Source organism: Octopus sinensis, linkage group LG14, assembly GCF_006345805.1.
Source record: "Octopus sinensis linkage group LG14, ASM634580v1, whole genome shotgun sequence".
NCBI classification, from domain to species: domain Eukaryota; kingdom Metazoa; phylum Mollusca; class Cephalopoda; order Octopoda; family Octopodidae; genus Octopus; species Octopus sinensis.
This window is the reverse complement of record NC_043010.1, coordinates 31,556,092-31,571,720: the sequence shown is the minus strand read 5'-3', so window position 1 is coordinate 31,571,720 and position 15,629 is coordinate 31,556,092. Positions and strand designations below refer to the sequence as shown.

The 15,629-nt window shown below is 38.5% G+C and overlaps 1 protein-coding gene across 1 annotated transcript in view; it reads right to left on the bottom strand.

Moving 5' to 3' along the window:
• Positions 1-14,105: 14,105 nt before the first annotated feature.
• LOC115219069 (protein MAK16 homolog) overlaps positions 14,106-15,629 on the bottom strand; it is a 45,040-nt gene continuing 43,516 nt past the window's right edge. The window contains exon 10 of the mRNA XM_029789130.2: positions 14,106-14,722. Within this exon, the coding sequence (XP_029644990.1) occupies positions 14,483-14,722 (240 nt within the window). The 3' untranslated portion in view covers positions 14,106-14,482. The remainder of the gene's footprint in view (positions 14,723-15,629) is intronic.

Below are 15,629 nucleotides of genomic sequence, written 5' to 3'. Positions count from 1 at the left end.
GTACAGGACAGACGGGAAACTTTTCAACTCCAGAAGATTGCAGGCTGTCACAAAGGTGAGGGAGACAGTCGTCAGAGACTTTCTCTTTGCTGACGACTGCGCCCTTAATGCAATCGATGAGCAGGAGATGCAGCTCGAGATGGACAGGTTCTCATCAGCCTGTGACAACTTCGGTCTCACCATCAGTGCCAAGAAAACCGAAGTGATGTTTCAGCCAGCCCCCGGCAAACAATACCATGAGCCTCAGATAAAGGTGAACGGACGGATCCTACGAGCGGTGGAAAACTTCACCTACATGGGCAGCACTCTCTCCTGCAATGCCAACATAGATGCTGAAACCATCAACAGAATCTCCAAGGCAAGCAGCGCGTTTGGGAGACTGCGAAAGAAAGTCTGGGAGCGGAGAGGAATCAGCCTCAACACCAAGCTGAAAGTCTACCGGGCAGTCGTGCTTACCACCCTACTATACGGCTGCGAGACGTGGACTGCTTACCGAAGGCACGAGCGCCAGATAAACCACTTCCACCTCAGGTGTCTTCGGAACCTCCTTCACATCCGCTGGCAGGACAAAGTCCCAGACACGGAAGTTCTGAAGCAGGCAGATCTCCCTAGCACCATCACAATCATGCGCAAGGCCCAGCTGAGATGGGCGGGCCACGTCTCCCGCATGTCCGACACTCGCATCCCAAAACAGCTCTTCTACGGGGAACTCAGCCAGGGCAAACGCAAAGTCGGAGGGCAGAAGAAGCGCTTCAAGGACAGTCTCAAGGTCTCTCTCAAAGACTTCTCCATCAGCACAGAGACCTGGGAGACACTTGCTGCCGACCGCTCATCCTGGCGCAGCGCAATCACCACAGGAGCAGGGACAGCCGAGGAGGGACGGATTCGGTCAGGAGAGCAGAAACGCCAGATGCGGAAAGCCAGAGCCGCCTGCACCAGTAGCACGGCCCCTACCCACTTCTGCCCCACCTGTGGGAGGGGCTTCCTTGCCCGGATTGGCCTCACCAGCCACCTCCGGTTTCATGGCGGCAGTTCCACCAGATGATGTCAGTGGTCATCTTCGAACCCGAAGGACGAACATTATTGTGTATGTATGTATGTACGTACGTATGCATGTATGTATGTATGTATGTATGTATGTATGTATGTATGTATGTATGTATGTATGTATGTATGCATGTATGTATGTATGTATGCATGTATGTATGTATGTATGTATGTATGTATGTATGTATGTATGTATGTATGTATGCATGTATGTATGTATGTATGTATGCATGCATGTATGTATGTATGTATGTATGTATGTATGCATGCATGTATGTATGTATGTATGTATGTATGTATGTATGGTTTATGTGGAGAACGACCTCCACATAAACCAAAAAAGAGGTATAAGGACTTGCTAAAGGCTTCCTTAAGAGATGCTTGCATCTCTCCTGACACATGGGAAGGCATAGCTATTCATCGTAGCAGGTGGAGAAGGATTGTGCATGAGGGACAGCCACGTTTGAGAAATCTTGAGTTGCACATGAGAAAGTAAGGGGGGATGTCGGGAAGGGCATCGCTGTTACACATCCAGAAGGGAAGGGTCTTCCTTTGATGCTGACATGCAATGTCTGTGCAAGACCCTGCCTCAGTAAAGCTGGACTCAAGAGTCATCTTCGTAGTCATAAAACGAGGCAGATGAGTGACAACCTGGCCACTGGTGGTGGTGTAACACACCATACTAATCATATCTGTCGGGCATGTGGAAGAGAGTGTAATTCGGCAGGAGGACTTAAACGACATGCAAAGGTACATGAAGTCCAGTTACAACTACAGCCGGCTATTACCAGTAAAGGTTTAGTTGCCAATTTTGTACAATACTGGGCTAAAAGTCACATTTGATCACAGCACCAGTAACAGTTAAGCTTCGTGCAATGGCCATACTCGATAACGAGGGGGCAGCCATAATGTATGTATGCATGTATGTATGTATGTATGTATGTATGTATGTATATATGTATTTATGTATGTATGCATGTATGTATGTATGTATGTATGTATGTATGTATGTATGTATGTATGTATGTATGTATGTATGTATGTATGTATGTATGTATGTATGTATGTATGTATGTATGTATGCATGCATGTATGTATGTATGTATGTATGTATGTATGCATGCATGTATGTATGTATGTATGTATGTATGTATGTATGGTTTATGTGGAGAACGACCTCCACATAAACCAAAAAAGAGGTATAAGGACTTGCTAAAGGCTTCCTTAAGAGATGCTTGCATCTCTCCTGACACATGGGAAGGCATAGCTATTCATCGTAGCAGGTGGAGAAGGATTGTGCATGAGGGACAGCCACGTTTGAGAAATCTTGAGTTGCACATGAGAAAGTAAGGGGGGGATGTCGGGAAGGGCATCGCTGTTACACATCCAGAAGGGAAGGGTCTTCCTTTGATGCTGACATGCAATGTCTGTGCAAGACCCTGCCTCAGTAAAGCTGGACTCAAGAGTCATCTTCGTAGTCATAAAACGAGGCAGATGAGTGACAACCTGGCCACTGGTGGTGGTGTAACACACCATACTAATCATATCTGTCGGGCATGTGGAAGAGAGTGTAATTCGGCAGGAGGACTTAAACGACATGCAAAGGTACATGAAGTCCAGTTACAACTACAGCCGGCTATTACCAGTAAAGGTTTAGTTGCCAATTTTGTACAATACTGGGCTAAAAGTCACATTTGATCACAGCACCAGTAACAGTTAAGCTTCGTGCAATGGCCATACTCGATAACGAGGGGGCAGCCATAATGTATGTATGCATGTATGTATGTATGTGTATGTATGTATGTAGTATGTATGTATGTATGTATGTATGCATGTATGTATGTATGTATGTATGTATGTATGTATGTATGTATGTATGTATGTATTTATGTATGTATGTATGTATGTATGTATGTATGTATGTATGCATGTATGTATGTATTTATGCATATATGTGTGTGTATGTGTGCGCGCATGTATATATGTATGTATGTGTGTACGTTTGTATGTATTCTGCATATTCATGTGTTTGTGTGTTTATGTTCGTGTGTGTGTGCTTGTATGTATTTTTGCATGTGTGTGTCTACCTCTGTCACCTTATGTGTGCATGTCTGAGTGTGTGTGTGTGTTGGAGGGGCTTTTGCGACTATGTACTGTGTCTATATGTATGGATGTGTGTCTCCATATGTGTCCTTGTGTGAAGTGAAGTGTGTATGTGTATATGGTCAAATGTTTTAGTCTTTATATGCGTATGTGTGTGTATATGTGCTTGTCCATATTATCTATGTACCTATCCGTCTGTATGTCTATCTGTTTACATTCATATCCATTTGCCTACATGTGTGCAAATACATATATGTATACACACACACACACACACACAACCATATATATATATATATAATATATATATATATATATATATATATATATATATATATATAAAGTTAATCCAAACAAGAAAGCACAAAAAACACAACAACGCGAGGACGTGGAACAAATATAATATTATTGGTCGCTCAGAAAAGATGGAAAGGAGGATTTAACGTTTCGAGCGGAGCTCTTCGTCGGAAACATAGGAGAAGGAAAGATCCGTATATATATATATATATATATATATTCTCATTTGAAATCGATGCCTATTTCTACTAGGGTAATAAGTGATTTGGTCTACCACCTCTGGAAATGGACATAATTTCCAGAAATCAAGAATTCATATAGTGTTATTTTACATGTACTCACACACGTGTGTGTGTGCGTATGTGTGTGTTCTACGAGTCAATAAGCCACTATCTCAGCAAACCAGAGTGATAAAGTACATAAGACGGAGGTGGTGAAAATTATTCACAATTTTTGAGTTTACAGTAAAAACGATAAAATACTATACGCAACCGCACGCACGCGCGCGCGGCACTTACTCACACACACACACTCACACACACACACACTCACACACACACACACACACATACACACACTCACACACTCACGCACAAAAGTACATACGTGCGCACAAAAGCATAGTGACAAAAATATACAGATACACAACAGATGCACAATTGCACATATATACATACATGGACTCGTGCATGTATATATATATATATGCTCTAACAAAGAGACAGGCAAATACACACGCAGATGCATAAATACGTGCATATGTAAAGGAGACAAAAATCAATAATAATCACAGAGAAAAGACAAAACAAATTTCCTCCATTTACAGTGTTGACTTATTTCAAAATGGTCGTTAATTACAGAATAAATACGGGGAGGTGATGAGAATGGAACGGTGGCCTATGGTATAATGGTGATAGTGGTGTGTTGGTTCTATGTTACGGGGTGAGATAATATGATGGTGTTAATGGTGATGAAGGTGGTGATGATGGGATGGTTGTGATGGGGAGGTCGGTGATAGTAGTGTGGTTTTGTGGTGTGGTGTGGTATGGTATAGTACGGTGGTACGGTAGTGTGTTAAGGCCTACACACATTAACCACATCGGAAGTTGAGCAACACTGTAGAAACGTCCAATTAGCTGTTCAAACATTGTTCCATGAATGGGACCAGGGAAAAGTCTAGACAGAGGCTGGTGGTAATTTGTGTTTTGGTGGTGGTGGTGGTGGTGTTAATGTTAGAGGTATTGGTAGTGAAAGTAGTAATAGTGGTGGTAATGGTGGTAGTAGTAGTAATGGTGATGGTGTCATGGTATAAAAGTGATGGGGGATATGTGTTGTGGATGGAGATGGTGATAGTGGTGGCGACGGACGTAGCAAGGTAGTGGTGTAAATGGAGGGCTGATGTGAAGGTGCGGAGAGTTTATATACAAGTTGTATGCTGAGACAAAGGAGAAGTAAATAACACGATAAATACTTCAATTGAAATAACGTATTGTTAGTTTTCTCACCACAATCACAACTGTGATCACCACCACTATCACTACTACCAACAACAACAACGCCATTACCACTCCCACGACCACCACAACTACTACCACTACCACCACCACCACCACAATTACGACTATCACCACTGACACCGCTACAATACAACCACAATTACCACTTCTACAACTTTACGTTTGCTCCTCCAATTTTTCCTTATGTCGATCTGTCCGTCCATGTATCTTTTCTATCTATTTCTCTCTATAAGTAAGCTGCTTCTTCTTCTTCTTCTTCTTCTTCTTCTTCTTCTTCTTCTTCTATTTCTTCTATGCACACACACAAACAACCGCGCGCGCACACATATTATATAGACAAATCAAATATGAAACAACTACAGGACAAATAGCAAAAGTCAAAAAGACTACACAATGAATGTGATTGACACTTAGAGAAAGTTTAAGATGGAAAAAAAGAGAGGGGATGTGACGTTTCGAGCATGGCTCTTCGTCAAAAAGAGGAAGGGCAAAAAAGTCTAGAGAGAAGGAAAACAATAGTCCGTTTTATATATATATATATATAAAAATATATATATTATTATTATTATTATTATTATTATTATTATTATTATTATTATTATTAAAAGTCAGATTGAGTCTTGCTGGCTTGCAATGTTACTGAGCTAAACTGGTGCATATTGGGAAAATACTAGGAATTAGGTTCTCCCTGAAATGTATATAGGAACGGAATAAGACAAATTTCGCGTAAATCAGATAAGTGTTGTGGAGATATTAGGCGTTTTCGAGGTATAAATACCCAAAATGGTGCATAATGGGGAAAGTCTCTGAAAATAATCTTTATCCTGAAAGGGAAGAAACAGTTATCTTTCGATTAGACACAGTGAGTTAACGAAAAAATAGGATTTGTCTTATACAATAAACTAGCTGGCCCCGTACCGTCAAAAATGACGGCTAATTGTAGTATGTTATATGTAAATAAAGTTCATAATAATCACACAAACATTCACATACTTCCTTTGTACACGCACACACATACACACATATACTCACACAGAGTTGAACTGCTATTTGATTTTTCTTTTCAGCGTTGAATGTTCACTCACACACACAGTCACATTTTGCCATCACCACTTCCTTCCTTATTCATATATCAGCCCTTCCTTTCTCATGCATATGTTGTGACGGAGAAAAACACAAGAGTATTATTATAGTAGAAAGAATGTTTCTATTTTCTCTTTTGTTAAACACAATATTTTAATCCTTTATAAATATTTTTAAGTGAATGTGATTTCAAAAATGTAAGCTGTTTGTACAGTAAGTATTTATATGTTAGCTTTCTCTAAACAGATTCCAAGGAATCTAGTGCTCTTAGGTTAGTTTTTTCCTTGGAGCTAGCCAGATTCGAGCAATCTCGAGTATAACCAGCCGAAATTGCAAGGATAATCTGGAACTCGACTGAGGAAAGAAAACTTCGAATGACCCATCCTTTTTTCTTTGTATCGTCTGTCTGAATGTGTTGCATTCTTGACCCATTTTTGTATTATATATATATATATATATATATATATATATATATATATATATATATATATATATATATTATATATATATATAATATTAGAGAATATTATTCCAAACTTACAGGGAAAAATTCAATTTAGTAATGCTAAATCATATATATATATATATATATAGAGAGAGAGAGAGAGAGAGAAATGAAGGGAGAAAGAGGAACTAAGAGATGTGTGTGTGCGTGCGTTTGGTACACGTCTATCTATTGACCCGAGCAGACCAAAGCCTTGTGAATGGATTTGGTTGACGGAAACAGAAAAAAGCCAGTCGTGTGTGTGTGTGTGGTGTGTGTGTGTGTGTGTGCGAGCGTGCGTGCATGTATGTATGTATGTATGTACGTATACCTGTGTGTGTATGTTTGTATAACTATACATCACCATTCATTACTATTGCTTCTTTTTCTTGTCTTTTCTATTGTTTTTTTATTTTCATTGTTTTGGATTTCTTTCGTTTTTCTTTTATCTCCTTGGGGATTTCGTTGGCAAGCTTTTTTTTTTCATTTACTTTTTTCGTTTCTTTTAAATTTATTTACGGTAAACCCTCATATTTTTTTCTTCGTCCGGCTTGAAATTTTCTGTTAACATCTTAACCAAAGTAAACAGATGGCTCATCTATATACTTTGATCTTAACATGGGGCCCCTCAACCGCGGAGGTCCTCTGCACCAATGTTTATATAACAGAAAGGCCACCGACTTGAACCGATGCAGCTTGGACTCGTCGAAAGCAAAGTGCTCGATTAGTATGTTTTATAGACTCCGAAAGGTCATCAAATCTGTATTCGAACACAGATCGCAGAGAGTCGCAGCAAATACAGCTCTAATTTGTCTTCTACGTATATCTATATATGTGTACGAGTGGAAGGTGCGCGCTCGCATGTATTGATATGAGCAATGCTTCTACTGACACAATAAAGTACTCAGGACATAAAGGTATAGAATGTGTTATTTTATCTTACTCATTCGATATCCGTCACTTTGCTACCGATAATAAGGCAAAATTTTATATTAAATTGTTTTTCCATTCAAAATACATCCTTTTTTATAAAATATATTCCGCTTAAATACAAAGTTTTCACTTTCAGAAAAATAGATGATGCTATATTATTGGGTGCATTTTAATTAGATTTTTGAAAATTAGGTTGTCTTTTTCGGTGAATTCTTTTGATATTGTTTATCAAAAAGCATTTATTTTTTTAAAATTTTCTTTTATACTTTACAACCTTAGGGCTTACATTCTATAATATTTACGTTTATGTAGGTGACCTCTCCATAAACAATTCTCTCAGGTTTGCTGGATCAGTCACTTTGATGATTGCGACTTGCGGTATATACCGTAAATCCTCGAGTATAATCCGCATTTTTACCCCAAAAATTTAAAGGCCAAAATCCCTCGTGCGTATTATACACGAGGTTAAAAATGAAAAATATTTTCTAAGCAATGTCCGAGTCTCTATCTGCTGTCCGGCAATGTTTATTCAGACGCATTTTGTGATGTCGGGCGCGAAAATACCTTAAGTTAAGCCTGAAAGCAATGAAGTCATAAAAGAATCATCCATCACTTGCAGTAAGCAACATTTATTAAACGTTATTACTGTTATTTCTTTATTTTCTGCAAACAAAATTCACAAAAATGCTACACTTTTGCATTATGTTATATATACAATAATAATAAAGTACGTTACCGTATACAGTTTTACAAACCAAGGACGTTATATAGACCTCCTTGACTTAAGTTAGAGAAAGGGTGCGTATTATACACAAGGTTTAGGTTTTTCAGAGGTACAGCCCCCTAAAAATCCCCTGCGTATTATACTCAAGGGCGCACTATACTCGAGGATTTATGGTAATTGCCAGTATGTGATCACTTGTGTCGGAAGATATTACTTACTCCTCTTTAAACATTATCGCTGACTTACTTTTCCGTCAAAACAAAAGCAGGCCTTATAGGAAATTGCAGTTCTTTTTTTAAGGACTGACAAGTCGATGTTAGACGGTTAAAGAGAAATCCAGGGAATCCTTTGTATCCTTCCAGCGTTCATACTGCTAAGTTTGCTGATGGTCAGTAAATTGTCAGTATCGTGTTTCGAGTATCACTACAGTGGCTGCTTCTACTACCTAAGTTTCAGAGAAGCATTACTGAAGCTCCTGTCTTGATTTTGATTTTGGTAATGTGAGAAGGTATACCACTTACATTGAGTGAATTCGAAAATTATGTGGAATAAAGAACTTGGTTTTTAATCTGCCATTGCATCTACTCTTCTCGGTGCAATCATATTTCCAAAAAGTTTATTTAGTTCCTCAATTCATCGTTTAATTGATCGATCTTTTTTTTTTTGTTACCTCGAAAAGATCTTGAAGACATCTATTGTTTATTTTCGTAGTGAGTCGTTAGATTGGCATTGAACAAACTAAACCAAATTTTTTTTGAAGCTCATAATTAGAAAGGACGAAACCACAATAGTGTCTGGAAAGGTGTGTTAGCATCAACAATTTTAAAATCTTTCCTTTGGTTATTTCCAGACAGAAAGAGTGATATCACGTCAATATTACCTACTACAAAACCTGTGAGGTCGTCTAGGCGGTTACATTAATTGACTCAATTGAGGAGGTCTTTATTGCTCACATCTGGGGATACCTCGTTGAGCGGTCGCAGTACCTACGAGAAGTAGGACAGTAATTACAAGGCCAGTAATTTCAGGGGGTGGAGTATATCGATTACATCGATTCCGGTGCTCAACTGGTACTTATTTTTATTAACCCAGCAAGAATGAAAGGCAAAGTCGACTTCGGCGGAATTTGAACTCAGAACGTAAAGACGGATGAAATGCTGCTTAGCATTTTTTCCGGTGCGCTAACTATTCTGTCAGCTCGACGCCCTATAAGTGTTCATTATCATTGGCGTAATGACCTTCCCAATATACAAGATTTGTTTCAAGACACGAATTTACATCAAAGATCTTGCAAATCAATACAAAAACGAAGTAAGATAAGTATATTTCATTATTCTTTTACGTATATACATATTTAATGCAAAATATACCTAGTACTTTATATAGTTGCAATTTATATAGTCAAAATTCAGTTTTCATAATTACAGTGTGCCTTTCTGGTTGATTTAGAGAAGATTTGGCTTCACGTTAAGTAACTACATAAAAGCTCTCACATTTTTTAATATGTGTGTGTTAGTAATAGTTGTGGTAGGTGAAGAGTGTCAGATCTTTTTTTATAAAAATTTTTCCATATTAACGAAACATTTCAGCTAAAGCTTTCTTATACATAAACAGAGGTTGTAGGGAAAACGAGCGTACGTAAGGAGTTGGCGACAGAAATGTCTCCTTTTTAACGCCGCACGGTCGCCCTAACAAAATAAAAAACCGAATACATGATATAAATGAATAAGTGCCAAAAGGAATAATGAGGACGACAACCGTTCTATTGTTTGAGAGAGAATACTTTATTTACAGATGTGTACAATAAGATAAAGTATGGGTGCTAGCAAAGTGAAGTGTCTGTGTGCATGCGACAAGTGTTTGCGTCTGTGTGTTCGTGTGTGCGACAGAAGTACAAACAAGGTGTATGCGGGCAAAACAAAATACAGAGCATAGAAAAGAATCTCTCGGGGTATTTCAGACAAGATGGAGATGAATTTACCAGTTCGTAGTAAGGTTACACAATAGTTGTAGTCCTGTAACAGGATGTTGGGGTCACATGTGCAGAATGCCGGTTGAACACATGTCGTGTAGCGGTTGGGGCTTCAATGCTGTGCCAGGTCTCTTGATACAGGAATTCTTGCAGGTAGTGCTGTGCTGTTAACTTTGGTGAAAATCACAACAGTGAGAAAGCTAAACCTGAGCGAGTGCTGTGTACGCATTGGTGTTGCTGGAGATGAAGGCAACGGAGATGGAGACGACGATGATGATGGCGTCGGCGCTGCTGGAGCAGGAACATGGCTGGCTGGTCTGGTCGTCTGCCGCTGGAACTGGAACTGGCTGAGTCGCTGGAACTGGTTGAGTAGCTCTGTGGTCAGAGGTTAATCCTGAGAAGGACTGGAACCTAAGACGGGAAATCGTGATTTGCTGGCACCTTTTATAACCTGAGGTGAGCTCCAGTGAAACCCCCAAAGACTGTCATGGGACCTTATCCGAAGGCCGTGAGTGGTTGGCTTACACACTGGCGCGAAATAAGTCAAGAGACAAACTACGCCAATGCCAACCAATCAGTACAGTGGACACAACAGGGTCAAAATAGCCGAAGATGGTTGCTATCTAACACACGAGATCATTTCTAATATATCTCTCAAACAGTGAGGATATCACCTAGCTACGCTACAAGGTAAATAAGTTACAGTGAATTGTATAATTTTTTATAACTAAACACTTTGAAACTTCGTATACTGTTAGAATGTATCGTATAAAGCATCTTTTACTCTTAGCATTGATGTGAAAAATTTCTATTTACGAAGTTATTTCATGATTTCGGTAATTTCAATCAATGAATGACGTGTATTCAGCTGAATAAAATTACTGCCGTTGTTTGTCAACAACTATCGGCGGTGCATTTGTACTGGTTTTAAGGTTTTAGAGTTAGGGGGTTAGGGTTTTAGAGTTAGGGTTAAAGTTTTAGGATTAGGGTTGCCATAAATAAGTGACATACAACAGCAGTAATTTTATTCAGCTGAATACACGTCATTGATTGGTTGAAATTACCGAAATAGAACAACATTAACGTGAAATAACTTCGTATATATGTTTTTTCTCAAAAATGCTAAGAGTAAAAGATGTTTTATATGACACATACTTCCAGTATCCGAAGTTTGAAAGTGTTTAGTTACATCCCGGATTTTATTATGTAGACGAGTAACTTCTTTACAGAGTGAACTTCATTTTAGTACTTAATGATGTTCACAACAATTGACTTCATTTAGAGTGGATGTCAAATATGTTTTCTTGTAAGTGGTAAGGAAATGGGTACAACGTTACCATTGTATGGAGAAATAAAAAGAGGGTAGTGTGACATGCAAAAGAGTTCTAACTTTGACCGACTATTGTCTTGTAATCCCAACTCCGAATGTCTGTATGTGTGTGTGGACAGTTTTTGGCGTTTTTTAGTCCCAGCAGGCCGATGTTCAAAGTTGTGATCATCCCATCTTTTACTCAGATACATTATATCTAGGACTACATTTTTTTACGACCACCATTTTTTATGACTGTGGGGCATAATTCAAGTGATATTTGATCTCTAATTCTAGCATGTGAAGTAACCACGTTTCCCATATTGCAGGTACGTGAAACGGAATAAAACAAAATGCCTTCAAGCAAGAATCAAACCAGCAACACAGACTAGCTGTTATTAGTCCTATTTCTATGGGGTAGGTACTGAAAAACGGTGGTTAACAAGCAAACATAAATACGACCAATAATAGTAAGACGTTCAGTAAAATGAAATCCCTAAATAGCAGAAGTTCTAGTCCCGCCTTCATATTTCGTCCAGTCCATCAGTTACAGAGGATAGCTTAATGGTCCGATGAAAAATGCAAGAGAAACGAGATATGATACCAAAAAAAGGAAAGAGGCGGGGTTATTTGTGACTGGTGAGACTGAAGCAATAGCTAATAGCTTTAAAATGTTTCTTTTCACATATTGTCTCTCAAAGCCATCTCACTGTTCAATGTAAAACATTGGGCAAAAGTTCATGATTGTCATAATTTCTGCAATATATAACGAGCAATTATTGTTGTAACCACTATAAGGCTTCGCACGCTGAACGATCGACCATTTGATATTATAGTCAACCAAATCCTACCAATCCCTCTGAGCGTCCTGTTATATCCTGCTAATTTATAGGGTTTTTTTTTTTTTGAGGGTGGGGGGTATCCACATATATGATTTATTAAAGTTAATCCAAACAAGAAAGCAAAAAAAAACAACAACGCGAGGACGTGGAACAAATATAGTATTATTTGACGCTCAGGAAAAAAGGAAAGGAGGGTTTAACGTTTCGAGTGGAGCTCTTAGTCGGAAACATAGGAGAAGGAAAGATCCAGAGAAGGGAAGACGGAGGAAAAAAAATCGCCAACGGTACACACGCGGTCACATTTTGAATGGTTTATTACCCAATTATTCACATGATTTGATACTTTGGTCATTCTTTCACACATTGTACATAATTGAGTGGGATTACATGTTATCCGTTTTGTCGTAACCCCTACTACCTGTATATTTTCATATTCCTTCAAAATGTCTAAAGACCTGTAAAATTATGTATATGTGTGGACGTACGTTTTTCTTCCTTTTTTTGTGTGTGTGTGCACATGTATTTACACATTTGTAACTAGAGGCGCAGGAGTGGCGGTGTGGTAAGTAGCTTGCTAACCAACCACATGGTTCCGGGTTCAGTCCCACTGCGTGGCATCTTGGGCAAATGTCTACTGCTATAGCCCCGGGCCGACCAATGCCTTGTGAGTGGATTTGTTAGACGGAAACTGAAAGAAGCCTATCGTATATATGTATATATATATGTGTGTGTGTGTTTGTGTGTCTGTCTCCCTAGCATTGCTTGACAACCGATGCTGGTGTGTTTACGTCCCCGTCACTTAGCGGTTCGGCAAAAGAGACCGATAGAATAAGTACTGGGCTTACAAAGAATAAGTCCCGGGGTCGATTTGCTCGACTAAAAGCGGTGCTCCAGCATGGCCGCAGTCAAATGACTGAAACAAATAAAAGAGTAAAAGAGTAAAGAGAGAGATACGAGTGTGGGCTGAAAAGTTCATAGGCTGACAATGAGTGGTGCTAAAGCTGTGAAACCTTGCATGCGTTAATTTCAGTTCTTCTAATTAATAACTGTATTGTTTCTTTCCAGATAAACTGGCGTCTGATTGTTCAAAGAAGACTTCAAAAGTAACAAGTAGTGACCTCTACTCTTTAACTTGTTTCAGTCATTTGACTGTGGCCATGCTGGAGCACCACCTTTAGTCGAGCAAATCAACCCTAGGACTTATTCTTTATAAGCCTAGTACTTATTCTATCGTTCATTTTTGCCGAACAGCTAAGTTACGGGGATGTAAACACACCAGCATCGGTTGTCAAGCGATGTTGGGGGGACAGACACACAAACATATACACACACGTACATATATATATAAATTAGAAAAAAACCACCTTTTATCAATTCAAAATGAAAAATTAAATTACACCATCTAGAAAATTACATATAATAGAAATATTAAATATAAGAAAAAACATACCGATGATTAAGTAATGTACAAAATAATCAATAAAACGTATATATTTAGTAGAATAACGACACGTGTTACGTGGCTATATTTAAGAAATGATTATAGTAAAAATATTAGTAGTAGTAGTAGTAAAATCACTTCAATATAAATATAGCCACTCATCAGGTTAAAATTAACTACAATAATAAAATTAATAAATATACGTAAATAATCTTTTAAAAATAAATATATTCTTTAAAATAAAAATGTATGTATTAATATTTGAGTGCAACTCAATTTTCAGCCAGACTCAAGCAAGTAGAATTATTCAACTCTAGCTAGACATGAGCTAAACAAAACAGATAAACATCATATAAAGAGTCAAGTTTTATTTTTCATTTAATTTACACATCATACTTTACCTCACCATCAACATTTACCCTTAAACTCCTCTCATTCACACTATTCGGCCTTATCTCCCCTCCCCATTTACATACCCCACTCCAACTATGCCCACCACATTACCACACTTTATCCCACTCGTTCTTCCTCACTCCTACATGAAAATAATCCAGTAAATCACCTCCCACACACATCACTGATATGGCAATACTCTTGAGGTAGAAGAGTAACACATACATACTGGCAGACAGACAGACAGACATACAAAACACACGCACAGAACTCTCATCAAAAATACAGACTGTCCAAATCCAACTCCTGTAGTCCACCCCCTTCTCCAATACACCCCTCAATACTTGAGTTTCTCTTTGGAAGTTGAAGGTTGCTCAAGCTCTGTCTCATATTCAATCATCACTTTTGGTTTTCTCTTTGACATCTTCTTCTTCTTCTTTAAGGCAGAATGGTCTTCTGTTGTTGTTTGCTTGTGTTTCTTGTCTTTTGTTGGTAATGAGAATCCCATCACATTGTTGTCATTCGCAACAAGATCCCCTTCATCACTGCTTGAGTTGTAATCACTTAACCGGAGATCCTGTAAAAGATCAATTAAGACAAAATAACAAGGTTAATAGGCACAAGCGAAGCTGAGTGGTTAAGAAGTTCACAACCATTTGGTATTGGGTTCAATCCTATTACAATGCTGAGAATTTCAAGCATTCTACTAGAGGCCCATAAACAGATTGCAACTGGAATAAACAGGACCAGAATGTTATGCAATCCTGAAGTCAAGGTCAGTGCATGACCTCAGAATCCATATGAGCAATGTGCACATTACTAAGATAGCAAGATACTAAGATATGTGCACATTACTAAGATAGCAACATTGTGTAGACGAGTGACTGGTTGGATTCTGAGATCATTTAGAACAAGGAAAAAAGATGCTGTGCTACCCATGTGAAAGACATTTGTTCACAGTTGCTTACATTACTACTTCCAACTGTGGCTAATAAACGTACTTTCAGCATCAGTTTGATTTTTGAACTTGTTCTCTCACAGGAAATCTGTTTCAAGGTCCTTGTATTTACTTAACTTTTCAAATGCTTTGCCAGAGATGTTGCAATTTGCTGGGATTCAGATATCTATGAGCAAACATGTTTTGTTAATGTGATTTTTTCCCCACATTGAATATGCATAATAGAGAGGAAGAGAAGAATAGATTGAAGGACAGATAAACGAAAAGAAAAACAATTGTGACATTGTGCAACAGTAGTAAACAAATGACACAGTCATAGAGGAGGCTCCCTTCATTTCTCATCTTCTGAGAAAACATATCTGGTCATGGGAAATGCTACTTTGCTTGGAAACAGGTGAAGTTAGCCATAGAATATCTGCTTCAAAAAATTCTGTCTGATCCATGCAAGCATGAAAAACTGGATTTTAAAATGGTGGAGATAAAAGTAAAGAAATAGGTTCGGGGGAATGAGGGAGTAGGTGTATTC